Genomic DNA, 14,739 nt, shown 5'->3' with positions numbered 1-14,739 from the left:
GTATGGGATACCATTCAACTTTTCTACCAACATTCATGTTCTCTTGACAACCAGAAAGAGTAAGGCACATCCCCAACTGAGCATCCTACTTTATTCTCATGATTGGTCTTCGCATCAAGCAATTGAATACTGCTCCTTGACTGGATATGGGAGGCAAGATCAACAAAAAGGTGGTCTGAGCATCCTCATGTATGCTCTGTTGTCTCTACCCATCCATAGAGACCAACCACTGATCTACAGCAAGCTTTAGAGGGGTGGATCCATAAAACAGCCAGTCACTATACAACTGCAAATGATTTTGAAAATTTTTTGCTCAGCAGCCATGTGACCAATGATTTCTCTAATGCCATGGTTTCAAACTTTTTCAGTCCACAGATCATTTCAGAAAGATCGAAGAAAGTATGGACCATATACCCTGATTCACTGTGAAAAAATAAAAATAATAATGAACCCTCCTCCAAATAATCCTTCTTTGTACCCTTTCTCCCCAGTGCCCCAGTTCTACCAAAATTAACAGAACGGATGACATAGTTTTTGCTGAGACGTTAATGAAGCAAAGACTGAACTTTATTAAATATAATTAAATGTTTAGTTTATGCCATAAACTGACAAAAGTGCTATTACATTATCAATATGATAGTATGCGATAGTATAAGTATAGGAATCATTTGAATGTAGATGGTGAGTGTAGAGTACTGGACTTGGGATTGAGAAAGACGTATGTTTGAATCTCGCTTTAGAGACTTACTAGATGTCTGATCCTGGGCAAGTCACTCATCTGACCCCTTCTAGCCTTAGTTTCCTCATCTGACAAATAATGATAATGATAGCACTAACCAAGGTTGTTACGAGGATCAAATGATATATTTAAAGCATTTTGAAAGTGCTGAAGGTGCTATAAAAATGTTTGATATTTAACATCAGAAAGCTCTGAGAGACTGCTAAAACATACTTTGAGGGCTGCTGATCCAAAGGGTAAAGTTTAACGCAATTAAGGATTAGTTTAAACTTTTTTCTGTCACAAGTACCTATAAAGGAGGACTTTGCCAGTTAGGCAGCAATAGATTGATCAAGGAATACTCAGATATAGAGAAGGGAGCCTGTCTCCTCTTTGCAATAGCTTTTTAATGCTTAGGATGGCAGGGTTTACTCAAAGGATTTTATAATTTCATAATCATTTAGGAACTACATCTCAATCTAGGTAAAAGAAATCATAATCCATGATTATGGGCTCAGTGAATAAGAGCTAGAAAGGACCACAGAGGTCATCTTGTCCAACTTTAACAGATGAAGAAATGGGCCAAGTGAAGGACCAGGAGCTTGCACAGGGTTCTGTAACTGCTTAGTATGAGTGTGAATAGTAGAACCCAGATCTCCTAATTTCTAGAGTTCTTTCCACTATTGTATTCTGCCTGTTGGGGTATACAATATAGGACCACAGAACCTCTGAGTGGGAAAGAATTTCAGAGATCATCTTCTAAAGAATATTCTAAAAATCTCCCTGCATAGCATGCAGTTTCAAATTGAAACAGTATAGAGATGGTACCTTCCTACATGCTTTCTGAGGCAGTCCATTCCACCCTCTCATTGTTAGAAAGTTGTGCCAATCATATCCGTTTGTAAACAAAGAGCCCTACCAATTCTGAAGGGCTCCAAGGAAATAATTCAGTTTAGGAGACCATACCAGCCTCAGCTATATGAGGACATGCCAACTTTCTCCTCTTAACTAGGCCAAACAGACAATACTCAAATCTCTTATGATACTGGTTAGTTTAAAAGTAACTCTATGAATCTTTTGTTTGTTGCCTGGTACGTAAGTTTTCAATAATCTGATGAAGATTGTCCTTGGACATAGGATGATCACTTTAAGATTGGCCTTTAATTAAAAAACAAAACAAAACAAACCCTCTAGTTAGCTCAGTCAACAAAAAGAAAAATATTCAAAGGACAGTTTACAAATTCTGCAACGCCCACCCCCGCCCCTCCCCATGCATTCTCTAAGTGTGTTGGAAATGTAGCTGAGAAGGAAGAAAGAAATAAAAGAAAAGCCAGAAGACTCACAGTATCAGAATCCACATCAGGAACATTTAAGTAGGTCCATTTCTTATCAGAGCCTGCTTGAGAGTTCTTTCAAAGGTTTGTGCAAAAGTCAATAAAAAGAGGCATTAGAACAAGAATAAAGACAGGAGAGCAAAGGAAAAACCTTGAGGAAGCACGAACTGGAAGCCCTTACTGAGCAATTACTGAACTCTGGCCCTCTTCATGGGATGAATTAATTAGCAAATGTTTCCAGTTAATTTCTCTACTATGAGGAAGGAGAGAATTCTCAGCACTTTCTGGGAGCTCATGTGTTTCTGCTCAGTAAAGGTCTCCTAGAGGAAGGATAAGTATATTTTGTTTAAACACAGCAGGTATTAGACAGTAGATAAAACGTAGGAAATCACCAGACAGATAAATTGAAAGAGCTCATTACATTAAAAAAAGAAACAATATAAGCCATCCTTAAATAGTAAGCCCCCAATTTCCATTTAAAATATGACATAAATGAGCAATTTTCAAGTGACTTATTAGGAAAAAAATTAAGGCACATCTCCATTTCCAAATGCAGGTCAACATTCCTTAAGATGCAATTCTCCACTTTTGAAAAGCCTAATAACAATACAAACACAGCTAAAGTTGCACTATTAATGACTTACAAATAGTCAAATAGTTAAAGCAAATTAAATGTTTTATTAATAACACTTGATAAGTTTCTTCTTCTTCAAGGATAACTAATGGAAGCAATCGTGTGGCTTTTACAGATAATGCACCCATCACTAAAACATAATGAGGTGGGGTTATAGGTACAAAGATTACAAGTGAAAAATATTTGTTAAATGAATAATGAATGGTGTTTGCAAGTCAGTCACAGAGCTAAGAAAACACAGATATTCTTGTATTATTAATGACATATAGGAAGAAATGATTACCTTATTTCTATAATCATTCATATAGTTTAATAAAATAGTCTCATTCAAAATTGATTAAGGCAAAGTGTACTCAAGGCATAGTCTAATGTTAATTTAACCTGTGCTGGCTCTATCAAAACGTAGAAATGACTGGAACCTATAGAGTAGCTTCACTTTTCAAAGCACTTATCTATTTTCTTATTTTTATTCATGTATAAGCCTGATAAGACAGGATGGGCTCTGTTCAACTCAGTTTTATACAAGACCTGATGCTAGATGTTCCGGATATAGATGGGAAGAAGTAGTCCCTGTCTTCAAGGATCTTAGGGAATATAACATGTATATAGTTAAGTGATCTAAAATGTATACATAGTAAATACAGTGTTAGGTGGAGGAATAGAAGATCAATGACAACTTGGAGGGTAGGATCATGGATTGTAATCTCCTCGTGGGCAGGGACTGTATTATTTTTATCTATGTATCACCTTGACTAGCATACCACCTGGCACAAAGAAGGAAAATAATGAATGTTTATTGTTCAATAGTCGATAAACATTTATTAAGTGCATACTATATGCCAGGCACTGTGCTAAGCACTATAGATACAAAGAAAGGTAAAAGACAGTCCTAGATGTTGAGGAACTCACCGTGTAATGGAGAAGACAACATGCAAACAGCAATGTGTGAACAAGTTGTGTACTATATGCAAGGCACTGTGCATAAAGAAATGAAAAATGAAAAAGGCCCTACCCTAAAGGGGATTACATTCTACTTGCAAGAAATGTCTTGTACCAAGACAGAGAAATATAAAACATACTCAAAGTAAATACAAAGTAATATTGTTGAATAAACACTGACAGCTGAGGAAATCAGAAGATGCTTCAGGCTGGAGATGCCGCTTGAGTTGAGTCTGGAAGGGAGCTGGGGATTCTAGGAGGTAGTGGTGAGGAGATGACAGATGAATTGTCATGTGAGAGGAACAGCAAAAAGGTCAATGGGCCGGAATGCAGAGTTCATGATGTGGATTAATGTAAACTAAGTATGGAAAGATAGGTCAGAGTCAAGCAGGTAAGGGCTTTAAATTCTAAACAGAGGAATTTGTATTTTATTCTAGAGAAAATAGGAAGTTACTGAAACTTCTTGAACAGAGGAGTGATGTGGTCATACCCGGGCTTATCAGTTTTCAAGCTGCACGAAGGATGGATTGGAGAGGAGAGAGACCAGAGGCAGGGAGACTTTCTCTTCAACTTCATGACTATGAAGAGGTGATCTTTTATAGAAAAGCATTTGCAAAGCTCCCCACCCCAGTTTCTCCTTGTTTCCTTGTTATATTTTCATCCAGAAATTTCTCTATATATAGGCAATTATCATTCGATTTTATAGAAATGAGAAAGTAGGCATATTGCAACAGTTCAGGTAAGAGATGATGAGTGCTTGAATTAGGGTGGTGACCACATGAGTTAAGAGAAGGGGATGGAAGAACATCATAAATAAATAAATTCAACAAAAACTTAAGGTGAAGTTGACTCTATTCTAACACGGAAAAAAAGATTGGTATTGAAATGGGAAGTGGGTCAGAAACACTTGTCTGTGTACCTTCAGACCATGGAGCACATAGATTAAAGGTTAAAATCAAGATAAAATTAGGAAAAAAGGATAAAGATGAGAACACAACATTAAGGGTAATTTTAAGAAGTCTAATCCAACCTATTTAAAAAGCTTTAAGCTGGAAATACATGAAATTGATTAAGGTAGAGTTATAAAATTATAAAAAATAAATTTTTTAAAGAAATTTATTGACTATAAAGCAGTCATCATAGCAAAGAGGACTAAATATCCTCCAAACACTTCAAGTCAACAAACACTTGCTCTCCTTGCTATGTGAAGAGAGAGGGCATCTAGTCATGGGCAATACTGGTTTAAAGAAGGAATTCTTAACTTAGGGCCTGTGAGCTTTAAAATATACTATTTTGTTTCAACATAATTGGTTTTCTTCCCTATTCTCGGTATAGGCAAAAGACAGTCCTTGCCCTCCAGGAGCTGACAACCTAAAAGGGCAGACAACATGCAAACAAATATATTCAAAGCAAGCTATATATAGGATTAATTGGAAATAATTAATAGAGAGAAGGCACTAGAATTAAGAAGGGTTAGAAAAGACTTCCTGGAAGACAGGATTTTAGTCAGGACTTGAAGAAAGCCAGAGAAGCCAGTAGGCAGAGTTGAGGAGGTAGAGCATTCCAGGCATGGGGGACAGCCAGAGAAAATGCCTGGAACCAAGAGATTGAGTACCTTGTTTGGAGAACAGCCAGGAGGCCAGCGCCACTGGATCAAAGATTATGCCATTGAAGTAAGGTATAAGAAAGATAAGAGGGGGCTGAAAGTTATGAAAGGCTTGAATGTCAAATAGAGAATTTTTTATATCTTACTAGAGGCAGTTGGAAGCCACTGGGGTTTATTGAGAAGGGCAACATGGTTGGACCTGTACTTTAGGAAAATCACTTTGGTGGCTAAATGGAGAATGGACAGGCAGACCCACCAGCAGGCCATTGTCATGGTCTAAGCATGAGGTGATGAGGGCCAGCATCAGAGTGATTGCGATGTCAGAGGGGAGAAGGAGGTATATTTGAGAGATGTTGCAAAGGTGAAATCAACAGGCCTTGGCAACAGCTTGGATGTGGTGGGGAGGGAGCATGAGAGATAGTGAAGAGGAGAGGGTGACTTTTAGGTTGCCAATGTGAGGGAATGGGAGGATAGTGTTGCCCTGGATAGTAATAGGGAAGTTAGGAGCGGGGAGTATTTGGGAGGAAAGATAATGAGTTTTGCTTTGGACATGTTGAGTTTAAGAAATCCTGTTGGAGCTATCTAAAAGACAGCAGGTGTGAGATTGGAGGTCAATTGAGAGGTTAGGGCAGGATAGCAAGTTTTGAGAGTCATCTGCATAGAGATAGTAATTAAATCCATAGGAGCTGATGAGATCACCAGGTGAAATAATACAGTGGGGGAGAGAAGAGTTTCTAAGATAGAGTCCTAGGGAGCACCTATAGTTTGAAGTCATGACCCAGGTGAAGATCCGGCAAAGGAGACTAAAAAGGAATAGTCTGAGAGGCAGAAAAACCAGGGTACAGGGCTGTCCCTAAAACCTAGAGAGGAGAGAATATAAAGGAGAAGAGGATGATTCACAATGTCAAAGCCTACAGAGGGGGCAAGAAGAAGGACTGAAAAAAGGCCTTTGGAGTTGGCAATTAGGAGATCATTGGTAACTTTAGAGAGAGCAGTTTCAGTAAAATGATGAGCTGGGAACTTGGATTGTAAGGGGTTACAATGAGCAAGAAGAGAGAAAGTGGAGGCACCTACTGTAGATAATCTTTTCAAGGAGTTTGGCCAAAAAGGGCAGAAGAGATATATGATGAGAGTTAGCAGGTATGGAAGGATCAAGTGAGGGTTTTTTGATGATAAGGGAGACAGGGGCATATTTTAAGGCAGTAGGGAGGGGCACAAAAGACAGGGAAAGATTTAAAATAACGATAGAGTGGGCATGACTGAAGGGACAGTCTGTTGGAGGAGATGAGATGGAATGGCATTGCTTATTCAGATAGTGGTGTTAGCCTTGGTAAGGAGTAAGGCCACTTCATTATATGAGATGGGGTGAAGGAGAAGATAGAGGCAAAAAGTACGTAAGTGATAGGAGATGAGGAAGCTATAGTGACTGGCCTCAATTTTTTCTGTAAAATATGAGGGGAGTTTCTCCACGGAGTGGGTAGAGGGAAAAGGAGTGATGGCAAGCTTAAAGAGTGACGAAAAGGTTTGTAAGAGCCCCTGAGAAGAGTAGGATGGGGAGTCAATAAGGAAGGTATAGAAGGATTTACTGGTGGCAGAGAGGACAGTGAGGTTGTGTAACATAAATCTGCAGTGGCCCCCTACCAGAAGACTTACATAGGTTTTCTCCATCTACTTTCAGCAACACATATGCAGGTGGGAAGGAGATGAATGGTGGGAGTGATCCAAGGGTGAGGCTTGGTCAGACAGAGGAGAATAGAAAGATGCAAAGTCAGTACAAACGGACTGCATCATGCTCCTCTCCCTTTAATCTCTGTTCATTTTTAGAGCATTCATTGGGCAATTCAGTTTTATCATATGTTACAGTTACTACCTAAAAAGCTACACTCCAGATGTAGAAGGGAGTAGAGATGGAAATCATTTCATTTGTTTACCCGTTGTAGCAATACTGAAATAGGAACTAGAACCAGAAATTTTTGTCTCTTAGACTGATTTCCTAACTTCCAGAACAAGCACTTGGGTAAAAAAGAAAAAAAAAGAGTAGATTAAATTAGGGAAATTTAAAAATTAGATGAAGTCATCCATAGATATAATTTCCAGTTCTGAGGAAACTATATGATGGTTAATAATCGTCAATTTTTTCCTTTGTAAGGGCAGATGAAATGGATAGTATTGAGAAGATAGTGTATAAGGTAAAAAGGAGTAAGGTATTCCTGGTTTGGTTTAGAAACATCTCTTGGGGAAAAACACATGTAAAATAAAACAAAAAAGTAAAGTATCTCATGAAAAGGAAAAAGGAAAAATTCCATAGTAAATAAATCAAAATTAATACCATTACACATTCATAACATAAATTTTAGAAAAGAAGAGAATATTGTAAAAATCTGATCTTTTTTTTTTGGCTAGCTCACAAAGTCTTCTAATACTTCAAGACCTGCTATTTCCCAAAAATTGGAGATAGAAAATAAATTAGTCACTGTAGAGGACATATAGAGACTTTTGATTAGTCTTTGTTATTACTGTTGTTGGTTTATACTAGATTCCTACACATTAATGGTATCATTTTATATCTAAGGATATATTATATATAACACATGGTCAGCTCTTATGTCCTGATCAATTTCATGCTGCTCAGTTGGAGGCTCCGCCATGAAGGTTTTGAGGGGACAGCCTGGAAGAGGTTTTCTGCAGAAACTGAAATGAAGAGCTCTCCTGAAACAACACATTATGTAACTACTTTGTTCTTAGACATCTTCACTATCTCATATTTTCCCTCAACTGTTTTGGAAATGAACAAAAATGGAGAAAGAAAACACAGACACTATCAATGGGTGCTTAGTAGATAGCATGGGGCAGCTAAGTGGCACAGTGGATAAAGCACCAGCCCTGAAGTCAAGAAGACCTGAATTTAAATCTGGACTTAGATATAAGCTGTGTAACTCTGTCACTTAACCCTTTTTGCCTCAGTTTCCTTATATGTAAAATGGGCTGGAGAAGGAAATGGCAAATCACTCCAGTACCTTTGCCAAGAAAGCCCCAAAACTGTCACGAGGAGTCAGACAGAACTGCAATGATTGAACAACAATAATAATAACAGATGGCTTACGGTTGATAATCCACTTGCTAAACTGTTGACATTTGGAGATAATCGGGAAGACAGTAAATCATCAGTATCTTCCTCGGTTTCATCTAAGAAGTCCTAGTAAGAAGAGAAAAGAGTCAGTACCTAGAAATTTTGTCTATTTTTCTTCATATTTTATCTATCCAGTGACCCATCCACCACATATCCATCTACTTCAAAAATGCCCCTTTCTCTAAGAGAGAAAAATATCCAAAGTTACCCTATTCCTAACAATTCCTCCAATTCTCTATTTCACTTAGAATATTCTCAACAATGAAATAGTAAAAGTCAAGGGGAGAAGATTTGGGTTAATCCCTAATTTCTAGGCAGAGAACTAATCTTACTTTTTTCATTCATCCTCACGATTTATAAATATTTGATGAACTGATATATGGAATAATTTATTCAGAATACCCTGAATTCCAAAAGTACGCCCACTAATTCTAGGTACCAAACAGTTTAAAACTCTCAAAGCACCACGAAGCACAAATTATACAGGAAAATAACTTGAGTTGTCCTCCACTCCAAATAACTATCCTATGATCACATTTGGGAAGAGGTAGCTCCCAGGCAAGGGAAGAAGAGTGAGAATCTCACATAGGAGCAATTATTTAACTGTGGGTACTATTATTATTACTAAAGATGACCATTGAGTCCAGAGATTCTTAAACTTTTCCCACTAATGATCCCTTTTCAAGGTTCAGCTGCATTCTTTGGCCTTGGGTGGCCTAGGGGCATGCACAATGCAACAGTTCAGAACCAAGGCTGCAGTGAAGTTGCCTGATGCAACACGGGCAAGCGCTGCCAGAAACACCTCGGATTCATTACGTGTTTAATTTTTAATTTGGTTGTTGCACATTCAGAAACCTTTTATTATTGGCAAAGTTTTCATGACCCCATAGGGGGTAGCGACCCACAGTTTAAGAAGGGCTGAGTCCAACCCCATTGTTATATAGATGAGGAAATGGAAAGTGAGGCCCTAAGGGGGATAAACTAACCTGAGCTAATCAACCTAATTTCTTCCTGTCCTCCAACTCCTTTATCTTCACTTGATGCTCTCTCAGATACTGACTCTATAATCCCACAAAGTGCAGTTAGTATAAACAAAGATGTTGCTACACTTTAAAAAAATATATATATATAATATTTTATTTCCCCAAATTACATGTTAAAACAATTTTTAACATTTTTTTAAAGTTTTGAGTTCCAAATTCTATCCCTCCCTCCTCTTTATTCTCAACAATATACAATAATATTAAAAATATAATAATAATATTAAAAATATTAGACTTTTTTTGAAAGTAGCATAAACACATCTTTTTTTCCTGATGTGATTTACTCCACTTCTAACTTACCAAGTCCTTGTCTAAAGCTCCTGGCACAGATTTGCTTCTTATGCTGATGGTATCCTCTATTTCTTCTGAAAATGACGCACTCAAGTCTAACTCAGACCGACTCCTGTCTGTAGAAAAGAGCAGAAGGGAAAGTGAATCTTTTGAAAGTGAGACACATTGTCTCAAAAGATTTGAAGAGGAGTCTATTCTCCTTCAGTATCACGAAAACAAAAGTCAAGATAAATCATTTATTGCTATTTGTGTTTCAGTAGTTCTGCTGCCTGATTCCTGGAAATCACCTTGGGCTGGCTCTATTAGAAATACCCTGAAGAGTTTGACCCTCTTCAGGTCTCATTGATTTAAAATAACCATGAAGACACAAATATCAGTTTTGTATCAGTTCAGTAGGGATAGCTATCACTCTACAGCCTCTTTCTTTAAAACTTCTCATGGGTCCCCAAATTTGGGAAAAGAATGACTATATTCAACAAGTATTTATTAAATGCCTCATTAGGTACAAAGCACGGTACTAGCCATGGGTGCAGAGACAAAGATAATTTAGATGCTGTCCCTGCTCAATGTTTCTGTATTTTGAAGGAAAAGACAAAGGATAAATTTCTACATTGATACATCACCCAAAAGGCAACCTTGCAGGTAAACAGAGAGTTTCTCCTTCTCTCCCTCCAGGTTCAATTTCCTTTCAGTACAAAAATCTAAGATAAAGAATGAAATTTGTCTAATTATCTTTATTAATTCCCTAAAAGAATTCTGGCATATTCAATTGAAGGAGTTCACAAATGTGAAGGGCTGAAAAGAGCTTACCTTTATAAAGCTAATTGGCCAAGTCTACTTGCCCGAACGCAAGTGTTTTGTTTGGAAATGGTATAACCACTCTGATGGCCTCTGTACTATTGTTTTCCATTTCCTGTTTTGTTTATTGCTATTCCCAGGCTTCAGCATGTGGCTACATGGAATAGGAATTATATTGTGATGGAAATCATAATCCAGAGAGACCATGCTAAGTTCCTCTGACCTGTAGGGAAAGGTTTAGGATACGAGGATAAAAGGGCTAAATTCAGAGGAGGTTTGGGTTTGGAAGGCAGCCATGATGCAATGGTATTTGGGGAAAGTGAGAAGTTCATACAGGCATCTTGTAATGCCAGTTTAGAAACTAGAGTCTGGGTGTTGTAGGCTTGGATCCAGCAAACTATGATGAGTGTGGATGGAACAAACTGAAGCTACTGGCTGTCACCCCTGGATATTAGCAAAAGGATAGTAAAGGTTTAACTCCCCTCCCACTTTCCCCAAGAGCCTGAGGCTAGAAAGTATTTTCTACATGATTTCTTTTTCATTCAACTGTTTCTAATTCCTGATTGTCTCATATAAACTACAACTGGCCACATGTAATATGTGACTCATGCCAATTAATTATGTATAGGGAGATTAAAATGGAGGAAGATAATGAGTGACTGGAAACACACAGAACTAAATAGTACATAAAGGTTTGAATTTTAATAAAAAATAGCTAGGTTTTCTTCCTGACTGTGGGGGGCTCGGTGCTATAATTGTGAAAGACCCTTATGTCTTTAATCTCTTTTATTAATAAATCTTATAAGCTCTTAAATGGCAGAGACAACTGGAATATGTGACTTGAGACCATTTATTCCAAGATTATGGAGTCCTGAGTAAGCAAAAAACAGGTGGCAGAAATTTTGAAAGGTGTAGTCCAGAGGAAAGAGCAAGTATTTCTGCCTTTCAGTTAGCAATGCTACCACTACTGAACATAATGTAGCTGAAGAATCCCTAAAAGATGTAGTAGGTAGCTCGTGGCTCAGTGGATAGAACAATGGGTCTGGAGTCAGGAAGACTTGTTCAAATTCAGTCATAGACACTTTCTAACTGTGTGACTTATTAGTTGTGTGGGCAAGTCATTTAACTTCTGATTGCCTATCAAAATGGATCCACTGGGGAAGAAAATGGCAAACCATTCCAGTATCTTTGCCAAGCAAACCTCCAAATGGGGTCACGAAGAGTCAGATATGACTAAACTGAACAACAAAAAACTAGTGTCCACCTTAGTTTAGGGCAAACAATTTGAAGTTGATTAATTAAAGTGGTAAAGAACTTGGGGTTAATGAAATGGAAATTGTAGGTTTGATTCCTTTATGGATGAATCATCTTCAGGATGCCCCCTGTCCATAGATGGCAATGACAACCATAGCCCTCCATGTGGATAATGAAAATTGGTCATGAGAGAGGTAAACTTAAAAAGTGCTTTGCGTCACTGTTTGTGACAGAGCAGAACTACATTAGTGTAAAATTTACCACTAGATTCAGGGAAATAACTCAATCTATATGTGATCTCTGCCTCCTCTGATCTCCACCACAGTACTTTGTGCTTCTTTCATTATACTTTTATTTTATGCCTGCTACTATAATTATGTGTCCATCTCTTATATCCCCTACTAGATTGTTCGAGGGAGGACCTGAACCCAGAACTTCCTTAGTTCCAGACTAGTTCTAATTATTATGTCACAATGCCTCTTTTTTAAATTATAGCCACTAATATTTATCTAGAGATTTACAGTTTATAAAGCTTACAAGTATTATTATATTCATTTTATAGACAAAGAAACTTATTTGCCCAACGTCACACAACTAGTCAGAAAATGAACTGGGACTCATATCCAGGTTTTTCTGATTTTAAGTCTGCTAACCAATCCTGTCTTGCTGAGGGCCTTATTTTTAATCATATTCCCCATAGGGTCTTGAACATAGTAGACATCTGATAAACTGTTAATAAACCTTCCCTTTCCCCAGCCACTCCTGGGGACGAAGAAGAACAGGAGCAACAGCGGACTTCAAGTGAATTTTTAGAAGTAGGAGAGGAAATCACAGTCTCAGAAAAACAACTATAGATAATACAGCCTAAACAGTCCTTACAGGGAAGGAAAGAGTAGATTAATAAATTGGATGTGCACCTAAGATAACATAGAAAACCAACAAATAAAAAACCTTAGCAAAGCACAGAAATAGACGTACTGAAAATCAAAGAAGAGATAAATAAAATAGAAAACAAAAAATATTAAACCGACAAATAAAATGTGTAGATTTTTTGAAAAATATGAATAAAATAGGCAAGCTATTAGATATCAGATAAAAAAGAGCAACACCAAATTGTAAATCTAAAAATTGAAAAAAGAACTCACAATAAATTAAGAAGAAATAAAAATATTATTAGAAGCTATTTTGCCCAACCATATGCTAGCAAAAATCACTTAAATGAAATAGATGAATATTTATAAAAATATTAAATGCCTATATTACCAGAAGAAATAAATAATTTAATTAACCCAATCTGAGAAAATGAAAATATTGAGCCACAAATGAACACACAAAAGGGAAGAAAATCTTAAGGCTAAATAGATTTGCAAGTGAATTCAATCAAACATGCAAAGAATAATTAACTCCAATTCTATATAAACAGTTTGCAAAAACAGGGAAAGAAGCAATCTTATCAAATTCCCTTTATGAGACAAATATGGTCCTGTTGCTCCAAGCAGAGAGAGAAACAAAGTAAAGAAAAATATACTAATATCTTTTATGAATATTAATACAAGCATATTGAATAAAACATTAGGAGAAAGGCTATGACAACAAATAAAAAAGATTATACACTATGACTATCTTGGATTTATACCACAATTATAGGGTTGGTTTAATATTAGAAAAATACAAATATAACAGACTATATTAGTAACAAAACAATTAAATCATATATAGCAACAGACACAGAAAAAAGCTTTTTATAAAATATAATATCTTTTTATGTTAAAAATGCTAGAAAGAATAGGAATAAATGAACCTTTGCTTAATATTGTAAATAGTATTTATCTAAAACCTAGAGTTGGATTATTTGTAACGAAGAAACACTGGTGGCCCCTCCAAGATCAGGGTAAAGTAAGGATGTCCACTGTCAATACTACTATTTGATACCATTCAAGAAATAGTAGTTATGGCAATAAGACAAGAAAAATAAATTGAGGGCATAAAGATTAGGCAAAGAAAATAATTTTTTTCTTTTGTGGATGATATGACTGTTTACTTAGAGAACCCTAGAGATTCAATTAAAATTAATAGAAACAATTAACTTTAGTAAAGTAGCAATATATAAACCCACAAAATGATTAGCCTTTCTGTATATTATCAATAAAACCCAATGAAAAAAATCACCCAAATGTACCACAGAATGTGTAATATATCTGGGAGTCCACTTAATCAAGAGACACACACACACACACACAGTAATTATATTAATATAACCACAAAACATTCATTAAAAATGAAGGAAGAAAAATAATTGGAGAGGAATTAATTTCTTGTGGTTCCAGTGCTAATATAGTAAAAATGACAATACCAGATGAACTAATGTACAGATTTGGTGCCACACCAATTAAACTACCCAAGAATGACTTTATAGGACAAGAGAAAATTATCACAAAATTTATCAAGAAGAACAAAATTTATATTCTTATATAAATGGAAATAATGAAAAAAAAGGTAAAAAAGCAGCTATACTGCTAATCCACAAGCCTCAGAAACTATTTGGCATTGATTAAATAGAAAAGTTGATCAATAGAATATTAGATACATAAGATCCAGAAGTATCTGAAGACAGTAGCATGTTGTTTCCTAAACCCATAGACACTTTCTACTGGGGTAAGGAATCATTCTCGAAAACATTGAAGACAATGATGAAAACAATGACAATGATGCCGAAGATGAAGATGAAGAAGACGAAGAAGAAGATGAAGAACAAGAAAAAGAAATTATTGTGCTTAGCTCAACAACTCACACAATATTCCATAATTACTTCTAAACAGAAACATGATCTAGATATAAAAGGTCGTTACATAACTAAATTTGAGGAGAATGGCAGGAGACACCTTTTACAACTATGGATAGTGGAAGAATTCTTGACCTAACAAGGGAGAGTGACACTCATAGGAGATAAAATAGACAACTTTGATTATATAAAATTGAAAAGGTCTTCAGC

At 36.5% G+C, this 14,739-nt stretch overlaps 1 protein-coding gene across 1 annotated transcript in view; it reads right to left on the bottom strand.

Moving 5' to 3' along the window:
- SYTL5 (synaptotagmin like 5) overlaps positions 1-14,739 on the bottom strand; it is a 153,164-nt gene that overhangs the window by 34,545 nt on the left and 103,880 nt on the right. The window contains exons 9-10 of the mRNA XM_027875540.1: positions 9,705-9,811; positions 8,335-8,427 (exon numbers count right to left, since the gene is read on the bottom strand). Of these exons, the coding sequence (XP_027731341.1) occupies positions 8,335-8,427; positions 9,705-9,811 (200 nt within the window). The remainder of the gene's footprint in view (positions 1-8,334; positions 8,428-9,704; positions 9,812-14,739) is intronic.

The sequence above is a fragment of the Vombatus ursinus genome, unplaced genomic scaffold, assembly GCF_900497805.2.
Source record: "Vombatus ursinus unplaced genomic scaffold, bare-nosed wombat genome assembly UNPS02014809.1, whole genome shotgun sequence".
Lineage (NCBI taxonomy): Eukaryota > Metazoa > Chordata > Mammalia > Diprotodontia > Vombatidae > Vombatus > Vombatus ursinus.
Note: the sequence above shows the minus strand (reverse complement) of the source record. Positions and strands in the feature narration are given on the sequence as shown.